Raw genomic sequence first — 16,767 nt, forward strand, 5'->3', positions numbered from 1 at the left:
TGTTCACTAATCAAAGCCAAGAAAGATTTCAGTGGAAAAGTTTATCTGTCCCTTAGTGCCAGCCAGCCCCCCAGATGCTGACATCTAATTTTGTTATCACAGTGCCTAGTGAGACCACTTGAGGCAATACTGCCAGCAGCATGTTCTTTCAGCAACCTTGAGGGATCTCTTGAGGGTCCTGTGTTAATGATTTAACTGGAAAATATAGGCAGTCCCCAGCTTTTAAATATATCATGCTCTCAAAGCCCATTTATAAGCTTTTTTTTTTTTTTTTTTTTTTTTTTTAGACAACTGAATATAAATGGTATTTGGGTTCTAGGTCAGTCCACAAAGGTTAGTTAGCTCATACTTATTTTAAGTATGTGTGGGAGGGTAGCTGTAAAGTCTTTATGTGGTTTTAACTAAATACAATTATGGGCAAGATAAAAACAGCTGACAAAATCATTTTAAAGGTGAGTTTAATTTTCAGTCCTATTATGTGATTTGGGGTCTGTCAACCATTGAACATAATTTCCATTTTTATTTGGTGGCCAGTTTTTGTTGTTGTGTCAACACCTAAAATTTAAAAAGGTACTGTATGCTATAATATAATCTTGACATTTAAATAGATTTAACGTTTAATAGATTGGCATTTTATAGTTCTTCAGATTGTTTATGTCTATATATGAAATTGGTAAAGTCTAAAAAGCCCAGGAACTTTGAGATGACCTCATGTCAGGAAGACTATAGGTTACCAATTTTTTAATTTTCTTGCCATGAAAAAATATATTCTGAGGTCTTAGTTTATAATACCAGATATGAGAAACATTGGGTCAGTGGTCTCCTAGAGAGAAGCCAGTGACCCACTGGAAGCCTGGATGGCCTTCCCACGTAGGAGAGAAACCCTGCACCATCACCCTGTGCTGAAATGGCTCATGCACTAGAGCAGTCTTCCTCCCAGTCAGACTGGCAGCCTTGGGAGCTCTGTGATCTTGCTGCATCTTCTGGGGGCGCCTGTGCTAAGCACTGAAGTTGCTCTGTGATTCCATCCGTTCTCCCCTCCCTGTTGCTAACTAGCTACCTCCTCATGTATGTTGGCATTTCTTTTTAGCACTTGATACACACATCAAAGTGGTACATTGTGCTTTTTTCCCTCATCGCTATCTAAAAATTGTTCTTCCACCACTATCTTGGAGTCAGTGAGCTCACTGAAGGGCCTCTGTCATTAAAGCCTCGGTTTAGCCCTTTAGTTCCAGCTTAAGGCCCAAACCATGTAGAAGCTGGTAGGTAAAGTCTTAGGATTCCCATTTCCCCAGTTCTCAGATTTCAGAACTTAAGGCTTCTTCACTGACCAGCATAGCATATGACTACACATCAAGATAGTTAAAATAGCATGCTTGAAAAATATGCCTGTTTTGCTTGTAGCGGTCTAAGCCCATGAGCCTTCCAAATCTTCTGTATGTGGGGAATTTATGTAGCACTTTACATTTCCATGCTGCTGATTGTTTTATTCTACTGAAATAAATGATTTCATCAAGCTTCTCAATGAATTTTTAAAAACTAATTTATTGATTTTACTATGAAAATGACAAATTTCCCTACTTCAGGAGAATAAGAACTCTGTTTATTCAACTTTGGTTTATGAAGAAACGTGGTATCTTGAGATTACCCTTTTTGATTTTTTTTCGAGACAGGGTTTCTCTGTGTAGCTTTGCGCCTTTCCTGGAACTCACTTGGGAGACCAGGCTGGCCTCAAACTCACAGAGATCCGCCTGGCTCTGCCTCCCAAGTGGTGGGATTAAAGGCGTGCGCCACCACCGCCCGGCGAGATTGCTCATTTTTATAGACCAGAATCTAAAACTTCACATGTCTATTCTTATGGGGACCTAGGGTGAAGTGCTGAAAAGCCTACATTGTTCTGATACCTGCAAATAAGTACGTATCAAGTGAACACAGAGTGACCGTGACAGTTGTGTGACTTCCTGAGGTCATGAGAACAAATACCTATTCACCTCAAACAGGGCACCACCCCAGACCACAAAAGAGTTCCACCCAAGACTGTGGTGGTAAACCAGTGACAACACCATAGCTTGTTTTTGAGCGAAGGTTGAGTTCTTCGCCATCTGATCTTACCTCTTGTCCACATTCCTTCAAGTACCATGTCTGGACTTCCACTTTGTGCTTTTTGCCACTTTGCATTAGCCACTTTCTAATCTGTGCAGTTACCTCTGGATCTCCTCCAGTCTCGCTCGCTATTCTTTATAAACAGCCAATCTTCATTCAGTACACCTGCCTCTGCCTCTCCCGTTGCCTAAACCCCATTGGAAGCCATACTGCTGTCCATGACCAGAGACCTGCTTCAGCTAATGCTACTGGGGTCTCCCAGTCTCTGAGCTTGGGCCCATGGACCTGACCCCTCTGTCTTCAAATGAGCCAGCGTTACAAGCTAGACTATTCATAGCCCGTGCCAGACAAAAATTAAGTCAAAGGGAATCATAGACTCCAATGTAAGAACTGCAGCTAGTGACAAACACCTGTAATGCCAGCACTGGACAGGCAGAAGCAGAAGCAGGCAGATTTGGAGTTCAAGGCCAACTTGAGCTACATATCCAGACCCCATATCAAAACTCAGCAGCTACAACTATAAAACCCTTAGAAGAAACTGTCTTTGCCACCCTGGACTAGGCAGTGACTTCGCAGCTACAGGTTCAAAAGTACAAAGAACCAAAGAAAGGGATGCTATAATTCATTGAAATAATTTTTTTTTTTCAAAGAATCTTTATTAAGAAACTGACAGCTGGGCTTTAGCTGGGCTTGGTGGCACATGCCTATGTCACCAAGAGACACAGGCAAGTGCCACCACAGGCACAAGGAAGCAGGTGGACTGTTGTGAGTTCCAGGCATCCCAGTCTACATAGCCAGTTCCAGGCTAGCCAGGGTTACATAGTGAGATCTTGTCAAAAATAAATAAACAAACAACAACACACACACACACACACATATATATATATATATATTTCACAATTCAATACTAAAAAAGAGAGCTTGATTTAAAAATGACAACAGATTAACAGATCAGAAGCTGGGCATGGTGGCACACACCTGTAAACCCAGGATATGGGAAGTAGAGTCAGGACGATCAGTTCAAAGTCCTTGGCTACATAGTGAGTTTGAAGCTTGCCTGAGCTACATGAGACCCTACTGTAAAACAAACACCAAATCAAAACAAAACATGAATTAAAGCAAAAAACTGAGAACAGATTTGAGTAGACATTTCTGCAAAGATACATAGATGGCCTGTGTGCATATGAAGAGAAGCTCTACGTCAATATCGGGAAGCTGCACATCAAACCGCACTAAGATACCACTTCAGAAGTACGGCCAGGATGCTTGTAACTAGACTCTGAACTCCAGATAAATCGTGCTGTAACCTGTGGTCCCAGCACTTTGGAAGCTGAGGCCAGCTTGGGCTATATAGTAAAACCCAATCTTAAAAGTGAGGAGGGGTTTGGGGAGTGAGCACTGTTGCCCTTGCAGAGATGGGGTATGGTTCTCAGCACTCGGGTGGCGGCTTAAAACTATCTCAACTCCAGTTCCCAGGCGTCTTAGGGTGTCTATTGCTGTGAAGAGATGCCATGACCACAGCAGCTCTTACAAAGGAAAGGATTTAAATGGGGCTGGCTTATAGTTCAGAGGTTCAGTCCTTTATCATCGTGGTGGAACATGGTAGTCTGCAGTCACACATGGTGCTGGAGAAGGAACTGAGTGTCCTACATCATGTGCAGGCCACAGGAAGTGCTCTGTCTCACTGGGTGTGGCTTCAGCATATATGAGACCTCAAAGCCTGCCTCCACAGTGACACACTTCCTCCAACAAGACCACTCCTCCTAATAGTGCCACTCCTTTTGGGGGCCATTTTCTTTCAAACCACCCCACAGTATCTGATGCCCTCTTCTGACCTCCTTGGGTACAAAGCACGCACAATGTTCATACGCATACATGCAGGCAAAATACTTAGAGATCTTTCACACACACACACACACACACACACACACACACACACACACACACACAAAGCCAGATGACTGTCAGAAATGTGAAGAAATTGGAATCCTGTATTTCTGGTGAGAATGTAAAATGGTGCAGCCACTTTCAGAAATAGTTTAATGGTTCCATAAAAAGTGAAACATGAAGTTACTGTATGCCCCAGGAATCCCAGTCCATTTTTGTATCCCGAAGAAAAATGTAGGCTCAGTGATTAAAGGTCCTTGCTGCAAAGCCTGGCAGCCTGAGTTTGATCCCAGGGTCCTACACTGGTTGGAAGCAGAGGACTCGCCCCTGCCTGTTGTCACCTGACCCCCTGCCTGTTGTCACCCGACCTCTGTACACATGTGGGTCACACCAGAAACATCTTTATACAGATGTTCATGGCATTATGGTTAAAAGTGGAAACAGGCTGGTGAAGAGAGAAACAGCATGGCTTCTACCTGTAAAAGGGATAGGTGAGGAAACATGCTACAACATAGATGAACCTTGAACACATTGCACTGATACATGCTACAACATAGATGAACTTTGAACATGTTATGCTGATACATGCTACACATAGATGAACTTTGAACACATTGCACTGATACATGCTACAACATAGATGAACCTTGAACACATTATGCTGATACATGCTACAACATAGATGAACTTTGAACACATTGCACTGATACATGCTACAACATAGATGAACCTTGAACACATTGCACTAATACATACTACAACATAGATGAACCTTGAACATGTTATGCTGATACATGCTACAACATAGATGAACCTTGAACACATTATACTGAATCATACTATAACATAGATGAACCTTGAACACATTATACTGAATCATACTATAACATAGATGAACCCTGAACACATTATACTGAATCATATTATAACATAGATGAACCTTGAACACATTGTGCTGAGGGAAGCCAGATACAAAAGGCTATGCGTCGTGGGATTTTATTTACATTAAATGTCCAGAACAGACAGATCCTGTAGAGAAGGTTTGTGGCTGACAGGTGGAAAAGGTGGTCAGGATTGGCAGCAAGCCCCTTTACCTGCTGAGCCGCCTCACAGCCCCACGTACCCATTGAGGACATTGTAATTAGGCTTCCCAAAATGGTTCACAACCCGAACGACCAGCTGAGCCAGAAACCATGTTCTGATTCCTAGCTCCAGTAGCCTGTGCTCTGTTCTCACCATGCTGGGCCTCCTATGATGACTGACTCCCAGTCAGCTTCTCAGCTGGTTCTTCATGTTTCCAAGTCTGGCTCCCCATCCACCCCTTGTCTGTACAGATGTTACTGTTACCAAACTTGGGTTCACAGCCTATAACCCAAGAAGCCAAGTTCAGGGACTCATTCTCAAGAAACAAATTACCAAATCAGCCAAATTACTAGTAAAAGAAAAAAAGAAAGAAAGAAAAAAGAAAAAAAGATTTATTCAGTGTAGCCACATTGGGAAGAGGGACAGAGATCCATTTTGGGGGTCCTGAAGTGAGATTAAAGTCTTAAATTCGGGCCAGGAATATGCACATTTAAGCAGTCTGAGTCAAGCTGTGGTCCCGCCTACCATTGACCTGTCATTGTTAGGACTCTAGTCTCATTCTGGAAGGCTGTCTGGCAAGTTGTAAATCTCTTCAGGAGACAAGCTTCCCACTCTGGCTGGCACCTTCTTTTCTCCCAGCATGAAATTCCTGAGGGAAATTCCCACTTGGGGGGTCCATTGGCCCTTGGTGGGGTAGCCACCTTGACAGAAAAGAAAAAAAAAGTTTCTCACATCTAGGCTGTTACACTAGCTGCCTGTTGGCCACCACAAGGTCCAATGGTCACACAAATTCTAGGAGTCCAAATTTATCTCCTCTCTGACTGGAGAGATGGCTCAGCTACGTATCTTTACATACATACACTTTCCACGTGGCTACACATCTTTCTTTTACATACATGTCTCTTGTGCATCTCTTTTCCATACAGCTTCATCTTCCTTACCTGCACACAGTCACAAATCTCCACACAGCCACAGCTGAACATCCCATTACATAGCTCTCTCCCCATACAGCACTTTACACAGTTCCTAGGCACAGCTCCTCTGTTAGCAGCAGCTCTTAGACACAGTTCCTCTCTCACTCATTCACACACACACTTCTAGGTTATTCACTCAGTCTTGACTCAGTCTTTCACCCACTCACTTCCTCACACTTCACCCATGCTGCTTCTTCATCTCTCAGTGCGCCATGTGCACACACACACACACACACACACACACACACACACACACACACACCAGTCACACTCTGCAGCAGCTCTCACATTCTCACAGCCTTCTCTCACCACACTGCCGCTGCTGCTCCCCCTCAGCCAAACTTTGGACAATTATAAGTTACATTTTCAGGGCCCTGCCCATTCTCAAAACACAAGGTAAGTCATGTAGTTTCTCTTAGCTAGTAAATCACGTTCGGCCATGTGTGTAGCTCTAAGTTGGTGAGGATTCCCAGACAGTAAGCAATTGGCTGAACCTTGAGCCGTCAGGGTACATGCAGAAAGGGAGCTACTGCAAGGACTATGTCTAGATGTAAACAGCCTGGCCTGGATTTAGCAGTAAACAACACCTGGGAATTAGTCTTTGTGTATATTATGTAGGGGCAGCTTAGTCTGTTTTGGACTAGTTCTAAGGTCTTTGCAAAATGTGTAAAAGGACTGTCTTTGAGACTGAGAATACTGTTACTTTCCTGTGTCAGTAAAGAAGAATATTCTGGTAATATTTCTGTTCATCAGAATTATACAGCTTAAACAGAAATCCACAGCTAACTGAGTGCCCAGAGATGTAGAACACACCACCAAAGGGCTGTGGAAAGCACCGCACAGCTGTTCTTATAGGGAGGTATAACGGTGGCACACGAGAAAGCTACAGACAGAAAACAACCAATTTCCACAGCCAGCGACCCCACGGCTCTGCCAGGTGGGGCTCCTCGTCAGGGAGTTATACGTCTGGTGGGTCAACTTGTCAAACACTAGTTGTCACCTGCTGTATACTCCCACGACCCTGGCACGAAGGTTAAATAAGGGCGGACTCCCCTTTGAGAAGACACCGTTTGCTAAAGTCCCTTCTGAGTGAGCCGCTCCTGAAATAAAACTAATCCTTTAGAGGTTTCATCTTTCCTAGAAACTGTCCCTCTGTACCAGCTAAGGGCTCAAAGCCAGGCTCTGACTCATCAGGTGAGACACAGATCCTTGTATTAGGAGTAAAAACCCACTGGACTTGCTGCTCACTCAGTTTTCACAGCTCCGCAGCCCTCTTTCTGCAGAAGCTACACTTCTTGTCTTGCTGGAACACTTCGGACTGTGTGGTCATCTGCCGGATGCCCCGGATGCATTTCTAGCGTCCTCAGCAGGTGCTTGTTGGTATCAGTGAGAAGGGAAAGGGCACTGCAGGTTCTGTGGCCTAGGCAGCCGTATGGTGTGGATTCTAATACTGCGTTTGATGAACCAGCCTGCCTCCATCTTAGGCTTGAAAGCCATCTTATAGCAAAGACAAACCAGGCTCATTCCTGATTATGATTAAACCTCTGTTTCTCAAGGATTGGGCTCTGCCCCACCTGTAACCTTAACTACAAATGGTTCTGCACTTCGTGTTCCAGGAATGGTAACCATGCCTTTGTTTCAAGAAGTGTTATGACCATATTGCAACACTACTTTTGTTTCAAAAGGTTATTATGACCACCTGGTCATGACCAACTTGTTACGTTCTGCTCCTGTAACCCTGCCTATTTGCCTGCCCAGTCCCCCATTTGGAAACCGCCTAACCCTTATCTTGCCCAGGTCTAATGCTGACCTCTTGAACCCTGCCTTATTGGAAGGCAGCCTGTATACACGAATAAAATAAAATCTCGCTTTAGTTAATTTGGCTATGATGATTTGGGTCGGTGGCCTTTCTCCTTACATCTTTGGGATTAACACATTTCTACACCATCCTCTTTGGTTACTTTGATTCCTGAAACAACTTGTTCAAATTAGGAATCCTTACAAATAAGATATATCATATCATTCCTCTTTCCTGCTTTTGGTTCTTTCTTCCCTACATAATAGAAGTCCAGTTTTGTCTCTTTCTATCTACCTTCATCCTCAGATCTGTTTCTACGACACTCAACTGCCAGCACACAGCAACCAAGCTTTAAGTCATTTTAAAACAGAGTGTACTGTTTAGCAGGTTAAACATGACCTCATATATCTCTATACTTCTAGTGCGCACAAGTCCATTTCAAGGATAGAAATGCAGCCTAATTGATGAAGTTTGACTTTACACATTTCAGGGTCAAAGAGCAAAGCGAATTGAGTGCTCACGGGAAGAAAAGGAGGTTACATAATCATGACTTTTGTTTGCTCCATGCTATTCTTCAAAATCAAAATGCATGTCTTTGATGTTTTTTTCTGGAAAAAAAAAAGGTACACATTTGATGTAAAAGCAGTTATCCTCAGCCATAGGCAAAGCATATTCTCTTAGATCAAAAAGCCCTCTGGAACCATCAGTGTTTTTTCCTAGCTTCCCCCAAACACATACAAATCCACTCGGAATCAAAGCCGACTCGCTGCTGGATGTGACAGACTGGTTTTATGCAGCCAGAGAGGTGGATTAATGATCTCAGCAAAAAGCTGGCGTGTTCAAGAGATTTAAAATATTTTTTTATATAACAGCCTTAGCCAAAGCTGTTCTAGGGTTCAGAGGAATCCCAGTTTCCCAGGGGGACAGACTCCTTGATTAATGGCCAATCTCTAAGCAGAGGCAGGACAGAGCCTAGCATTTGTGTCCTAGCCAGGTGTGTGTGTGCCGGGGGTGGGTGGGAGGTGGGGCTGGACAGGCGTCGGTCGGTATCAATTAGTAGGTTGGGAAACTCAGCCTTGCCAACCATGCCCTCGCAGCCCCTCCGAGAAGCATTTCCAGGAGGCTGGGGACAGGATTCATGGTCAAGCCAGGGGGCAGCTGCCCCGCTGAAGGCCCCTGCTCAGCAGACTGTTGCATCATAGACATTTGCAGAATGCCTTATTTTATGAGACTCGTTTTGTTCTCGTTTTGCCTGATGGCTCTTGTGGAGAGCAGAAAATCCAGGAGGAAGAGATGGACAGGGCAGCTGGAAATGCCCAAGCAAAGGTAGGTTTGCCGGGTGAGGGTGAGGGAAGGCTATTCCTGGTAGGTTTCCCCAGCAGGGCTAGTGGTTACCTTCTCAAACGTCCTATTAGAATACCCCAGCTAGAGGGACCCTCACCTCCCCAAAGAGCTGACATCCGCCACAGTGCTGACATCTGCAATGTAGTGAGCCTTGTTTTTAATGCCCGTGGGCACCAAGAGCGTTTTGGTAGGTGGCTCAGACTTCATGGGTAAAAATCTCTCTGCGTTTCCTGATGCTGCTTTGCTTCTGTCAGATTATATCCTGCAGGGAACATGGAGGTTGGCCAGAGGATTTCAGTCAAGTGTTGAAGGAGAAACTGTATAAGGACTTGATGTGAACTATTAACAAAACACGTAATGCTGAGGTATTGCTCAGTGGCAGGGTGCTTGCAGAGCATGTGAGGCCTGGAGTGGGAGCCTTAGCCTGACAAAAATAGATAAAATGTAATTGGGGTAGTCTTCTTTAAGTTGTCAGAGGAGAAGTTGATCATATTAACAGGCTTTGTGATATTGTTTTGAATTCTAGAGGAAGTGTCTGTCAGCTTGTGAGTGGTACATGTCCACCAACAGTGAATGCTGCTGCAGACATTTCCAAGAAATACTGGTTAGGCCCAGAATTTGTACTGAAAACCGTTGTATTCAAAAGGTCTCCACTCCTAGCGAATCTGATTTGGACAGTTGTACAGAACTTGACCCCCAGCTGAGGCATAAGGGCTGTTGGGCATGAAGAAGCCATAAATACTTGTGTGAAATGGTTTGCACCTGTTCCTCCAGGTGTTCTGAGAATGTGTGCTTTGAATATACACAAATAAGGTCTTTGTTAGTTTGTTTATTTGCAGGGCCTTGAGCATGTGAGGCAAATGGTCAAGGTCAGTGGTCTTCAAATATTTTTGGCCATGTACTGTTACTGATAACATTTTCTGGAGCCTTAACCTCTAATCCCCCCTTTTCATCTGCACACACACACACACACACACACACACACACACACACTCACACACACACTCACACACTCTCACACACTCTCACACACATTCACACACACACTCACACACACACACTCACACACTCTCACACACACTCACACACTCACACTCACACACTCACACACACACACTCACACACTCTCACACACACACACACTCTCACACACACACTCACACACACTCTCACACACACACTCACACACACACACACACACACTCACACACACTCACACACACACACACTCACACACTCTCACACACACACTCACACACACACAGTATTGTAAATAGGCATACTAGATTCAGTCTTGGCTGCTTCCTTATTTTCAGAAAGAATCTAAGAATAAGAATTATAATCGGCCGGGTGGTGGTGGTGCACGCCTTTAATCCCAGCACTCGGGAGGCAGAGCCAGGCGGATCTCTGTGAGTTCGAGGCCAGCCTGGGCTACCAAGTGAGTTCCAGGAGAGGCACAAAGCTACACAGAGAAACCCTGTCTCGAAAAACCAAAAAAAAAAAAAAAAAAAAAAAAAAAAGAAAAAAAAGAAAAAAAAAGAATTATAATCGACTTCTAGCCCTTCAATGGAGCCTGCTACTTTGGGAAGCCAGGATCTCTCTGAGGCTCTGTCCCACTCAGCCAGGAAGCACAGCCCAAACTTGGTTATGTGTCCAGAAGCACACGCCTGAAGCAGAAAGGGACCTGAGAAACCACCCTGTTTCTGTTGCGTTTCTGAGTTCTAATTTTGGGAAATGTGATCAGCTATCCTGTGAAAAGGAGGTACAGGGTCAAAGGAGGCTGGGAAATCTTGGTGTGGGCCATTTCAAATAGATGCCTTCACAACAGAAATCTAGAATCTTCTGGGTTCACATGGGCTTAGATCACTGTGATTCTTCAAAACCGTAAAGCAACAGCTGACTTGTGGGACTCCCTCCCACTGAGAACATGCTGGTCAGGGGCCTGAACAGGCTCTTTTACACAGCATGAGTGCCTCAGGAGTGTGAGCCACTCTGTGGCTGGTCCACTCACTCATGGGACAGCATTGCAGGAAATTGTCCCCTGAGAATGGTGCCCACACTCTAGGACCCCACTCAGCAGCCTACCTGCCACAACTTCCGCTGCTTCTCAGAAGGCCCAGAGCGTCACTCGACACTATGTGGGCACTGGGCACAGCTTGAGTCTGACACTGGGGGTGAGGACTATTTCTTGGAATTCGTCCCATGAGGAGTCAAGGTGAGAAAAGATGAACAGAGCCAAAGGGTGTGCCCTCACTGAAGCGAGGCTGTGGAGAGGGTAGGAAGGGCAGTGCAGGGTCTCTCTGGGTCTCTCAGGACATGCATTGGGGTCAAACAACCACAGAGCTAGGTGGTCTCGGGGGCGGGTCAGTGTGGTTCTGACGCTTTAGTTTCCAGTTTCATTACATAGGAGTTAAGCTATACTGACAAGTAGGAATATACAACCGGACCCCTTTGTTTACAGCCTCGGAACCATTCTTAGAAGTCTTGTTCACACACAAATATATGTACACATTCGCACACACATACAACCCATGTAGTTCTAGTCGCAAACGTGTACACAGTCTCCCTCACAGAGTCACACACCACATAGGTGTTACCTCATGTACACACAATTACATGCCTTCTAACCTGACAGCCTTCCTGCATGCCCTGGCAAGCCACTCACACGAAACAGTTACTCCGCCCAGCAGCTGCCTTGTCAAAGCTCTCTGACCTTTGGTGCTCCTCTGTGTAGAACTTCGGTCAAGGAAGCTGCTCGTCTCATCCAGCACTTTCTTGTTCTTTCTGCCTTTCTGTCTCTGACTTCTCAGCCCGCTCCTCCCTGCCTCCTTCCTCCCTTTCCTGCCTCAGAGGCCGGCTCCACCTCTGCCCTCTCCAGTCTCGGAGCCCCGGCTTCCTGTGTCCTCCCTTTCCCGACTACCATCTCTCGGAGCCCCATCCTTGGCCATCCCTCTCTTGGTTTTCATGATGGTTCTGTTTTGCTGGACCAGGGCCAGCCTCTTCTCCTGCCCCTAAGTAACTCTTGCCCATGACAAGGAGTTGAGAGGCCAGGGAAGCTATTCTCTGGCCATGCCGATTTCCCTAATCATGCTGAGCCCCAGTCTCTCCACTGAAGAAGGAGCTTGATGATCGTTCAGGAGGGTCTAAGATTCACAGTTGAGTGCCTGCCTGGAGCAATGCCACTGTGAGAATGGGTGTTATGATTACTGTTGTTAGCAAATAAACCAAGATCCAGAACTCTAACCTGCCCCCGTGGGCACAGCTGCCCCTCAGGCATGATGAGCATTTTTTTTTCCTTTTCACAAAAGGTCAGGTTTAAGGTCACCTAACATTTTTAACTTTCTTTCTTTCTTTCCTTTTTTTTTTGAGACAGAGTTTCTCTGTGTAACAGTTCTGGCTGTCCTGGAACTCTCTTTGTAGTACAGGCTGTCCTCAAACTCACAGAGATTCACCTGCCTCTGCCTCCCAAGTGCTGGGATTAAAGGCATGTGCCACCACTACCCAGCCAGTTTTGACTTCTTACCATGAGGGTGATGCTCAGGAGTCTGGGGCTAAGGACCATGCCTGAGAAAAGATGAGTGGAGAATGTACCCCTCGTGACAAATAGCTCAGGGCCCAGGAAGACCTCAGTGACTCTGGTTATCAAACAACTAGTCCCTTAAAAAAAAAAAAATCTGAGCCTCAATGGCAGCGGAATTAAGCCTGCTGTATCCTGGTGGAGTGACGGCATTCTGTGACTTCCGGTTCACGAATGCTTCCCTGGATAGATGTGGAAAGTGTGTTGACAGGAAGGATTTGCGCGGTGAGGCAGAGGGCACCATTAATGTCCGTGATCTGCTAAGCCCTCTGAGCTCCTCAGGCACGTCCCCGGCAGTCTTTGCGGGGATCTGCTTACGGCCCTGATACTGGCGCATGTCGTGCCTCAGTGGCCCTGGAACAGGTTCCTGGTTCTTATGTCCTGGAACAGAGGACTGAGCAGAGATGCAGCTGCAGAAGTAGAATCATTTATTAGAACCATTTCCGGTGGAGAAAGTGGGAGCAAAGAGAAAGTTCAGTAGCTGTGTTGGTTGATTTTTTTTTTTTTTTTTTTTTTTTTTTTGTCAACTTGACACTAACTAGTTTCCTAGGAAGAGAGAACCCCAACTGAGAGAATGCCTCCATCAGATTGGCCTATAGGCAAGTCTGTGGAGCATCTTCTTGATTGATGATTGATGTGAGAGGGTCCAGCCCATTGTGGATGGTGCCAGCCCTGGGCAGGTGGTCCTGGGTATAAGAAAGCAGGCTGAAGCCGGGCGGTGGTGGCACACGCCTTTAATCCCAGCACTCGGGAGGCAGAGCCAGGTGGATCTCTGTGAGTTCGAGGCCAGCCTGAGCTACCAAGTGAGTTCCAGGAAAAGGCGCAAAGCTACACAGAGAAATCCTGTCTCGAAAAACCAAAAAAAAAAAAAAAAAAAAGAAAGCAGGCTGAGCAAGCCATGAGGAGCCAGGCAGTAAACAGCACCCCACCCCTCCATGGCCTCTGCATCAGCTTCTGCCTCCAGGTTCCTGCCCAGACTCCCCTTTGTGATGAGCGGTAAGCTGGAAGATGAAACAGCCCCTTTCTTCCCAAGTTGCTTTTGGTCATGGTGTTTATCACAGCAGTAGAAAGCAAACCAAGGCAGAAGTTCCGAGAGCAGCAGTGCAGAAAGGACCCAGCTTTCATGTTCTGTAGCACAGGCCTTTGTGGCTCATTTGCGTAGTACAAACTTTCTTGAGCACACTGTTACATATGGATCCACTTGTTACAAATGGATCCATGTGTTACACATGGATCACGTGTTACATATAGATCCATGTGTTACACATGGATCCACGTGTTACATATGGATCCACGTGTTACATATGGATCCATATGTTACATATAGATCCACGTGTTACACATGGATCCACGTGTTAGATATGGATCCATCCACGTGTTACATATGGATCCACGTGTTACACATGGATCCACGTGTTACATATAGATCCACGTGTTACATATAGATCCACATACAGTTTCACATGTTGCTGTCTCTGGAGCTCACTATGTAGACCAAGTTGGCTGTTAACTTGAAGAGATCCACCTGCCTCTGCCTCCCGAGTGCTGGGACGGCCAAAGCACATGACACCTAGCTCTTTGGAGAAATAGTATTTATTTATTTATTTATTTAGGGTAAAGGAAAATTTGAGACTAAAAGGACTTGGGGTGGGGGCAGCAAAACTACTTTATATGGTATTGTCATGGCACAGGCATTTACGCAAACCTTTAGAATGGCCAACACCAGAGCGAGCCCTGGGGTCAACATGGACTCTGGTGGCAGTGACATGTCGGAGCAAGCTCATTCATTGTCAAAAAGGTCTTGCTGTGGGATAGGGTATGGCTAACGGAAGCTGTGTACAGAGAGGAACCCAAAGCTCGCTCAGAAAAGTAAACTCTATTGCTTTATAGAAGGAAACAAAGAGGAATATAACATATGTATTGCTGTCACTTCTGATAAAGGCTGACGAGATGCCGCTAGAGCAGGCCTGGCCTACAATGGGTCTCTGCTTACCTTTGGTCCAAAGTAGGAGACATTGGAGTCCAGTTTAATTGCTCATGGGAATGAACCATGACAGAGGGAAAGGGCTGCGGGCTGGCAGCGGGGCTTGAGGGTGGAGTTCCAGGGCTCTGTGTCAAGGAGGGTCAGACACTCTGTGAGCCCCATTACCTCAGAACCTCACAGCGGAAGAAAGTGAGAACAGGAAAGGGGGCTTCCCGAAGTCAGGCAGAGTCAAAAGACTCGGTTGTGGGTCAGCGGGAACCAGATGGGCTGAGCCAGGTAAGTGGCTGCCGCGTTGAAGGCGTCCCTTGTCCCCACACTGCACTCACTGTACCATGCTCCTGGCTCACTCCACCATTCCTCTCTCCCTCCAGGTCTCCGAAGACTTCCCATGACACGTCCCAATAGTTCCCCTGCCAAACCATCTCTTATTCTTTACCCTGTTCTGTGATTTTGTGGCACTCAGCACTTCCTGAAATGACATCACTTATCTCTCTACCTGTTTACGGTCATCTCCTCAGACTAGGTTACAAGCCCGTGAGGATGTGAGCCGCACTCTCCCATGGTGTGAACATGTTAGGCAGAGTAGCTGCTCCTAGAAATATGGCAAGTGGTTCCGGGCACTGGGAACTACCCTACAGCCCTCCGTACAGATGCTACATCCCCAAGGTTCAAGGAGGAGAGCGAGGTGAAGTCGGAGCCCTCACCGGAAGTGAAGGAGTGAGTGAGAGGTCCAGGGCTGTGAGATGAGGCAGGGAGCCCCCAAAGAAGCCTGAAGCTGGAGGCTGCAGCTTATAAAGGAACCTGTCTGGGTCAGGGGGCTGGCCAACCATTAAACTGGCACCGAACTAATAATAAAATGTCCTGTGATTGTGGAATTGTTTCTCTATACTGTTCAAGCTGTGAGTTGTTCTTGAGCACTTCCATGTGGCTAGTGTGAGGGAGAAACAGGAGAGGTGATTGTATTGGATTCTGTCTAAGTTGTAAATGGCTACCTATTTCTAATGGCCACTTCATGGATGTGCACAGCTTTGATGTCCCATTGCATTACACCGTCTGTGCAGAGCTGTTGGAGGGTAAAGGACAGGCATCTCCGAGGCCACAGGAAAACTGCCGCCTTTCTCCTGTAGTCCGAACAGAAAACACATTTTCCTAAAAGTGAGTGAGTGAGCGGGGCAGGAACACGAGGTTAAAATGTGAGTATGAAAAGGGGACGATGAACACTCAGAATGAAAGCGCCCCATTATCTCTCCAACCCCCAGAAGGCCGCACAGCAGCCCGCAGTCCTGAGAGGGCCTTGCCTCCTTTCACAAGTCGGTCACCTCACTTCTTAAACCACGTGGTCAGCACCAGCCTGCATCTGGCCAGCTCTGGAAATGGCCAAAAGCAGCTCCAGAGTAAAGTGCTGCCAGTTTTCTGGTTCCTCTCGCCCAGCTCTCTCCAGGGCTTTGGGAAGTCCTAGCATGTCTGTCCCCTCAGAATCACCCCAGCCCCCCAGCAGCAGTGTGACAGCTCCCCACGCGATCACACTGTGGTTAAGTCTGAGAGCCAGTCACCCAGGTGCCACGGGATCTTAGGATGTCACATTGGGAGCGGTGGTCCTCAGTGTGGTTGTGTGGGAATTAGCTAGCGCGAGTCCCTTCCAGAGACAGAGTGAAGTGGGTCGTGGGTCTGGGTTGTGCCCAAGCATCTGGATTTTTGAAAGCTCCTGGGGAATCCTAAGTTTAAGGCCAAGAACCATCTAGTTTAGAACAACTTTGGCCAAACATGCTAGAATCAGTTTCAATTCCTTCTAGAGGCTGGCTGGTGCCTCCTTCATATTGCTTCCACTTTGCTGAGTGTCTAGTGTGTGCTGGGCATTGTGCTTAGTGCAGACACACGGAGATGAGCTCAGATTACGCCTTTTAGAAGGTTGCCTGAGAAATACAAACGGTGCCCCACATAGACTAACTTCCTTCCTGCCACAGAATAATTTACCAGTAGGCAGATGCTTTACAATATTCTGGATCTGACTGCTCCA

At 46.2% G+C, this 16,767-nt stretch overlaps 1 protein-coding gene across 2 annotated transcripts in view; it reads left to right on the forward strand.

The window, feature by feature from the left end:
* The first annotated feature begins 8,983 nt into the window (after positions 1-8,983).
* Gabrr2 (gamma-aminobutyric acid type A receptor subunit rho2) overlaps positions 8,984-16,767 on the forward strand; it is a 43,592-nt gene continuing 35,808 nt past the window's right edge. For both annotated transcript variants that reach the window (XM_059255707.1, XM_059255708.1), the window contains exon 1: positions 8,984-9,171. In XM_059255707.1, the coding sequence (XP_059111690.1) occupies positions 8,984-9,171 (188 nt within the window). The remainder of the gene's footprint in view (positions 9,172-16,767) is intronic.

This window comes from Peromyscus eremicus, chromosome 2, assembly GCF_949786415.1.
Source record: "Peromyscus eremicus chromosome 2, PerEre_H2_v1, whole genome shotgun sequence".
NCBI classification, from domain to species: Eukaryota; Metazoa; Chordata; class Mammalia; order Rodentia; family Cricetidae; genus Peromyscus; species Peromyscus eremicus.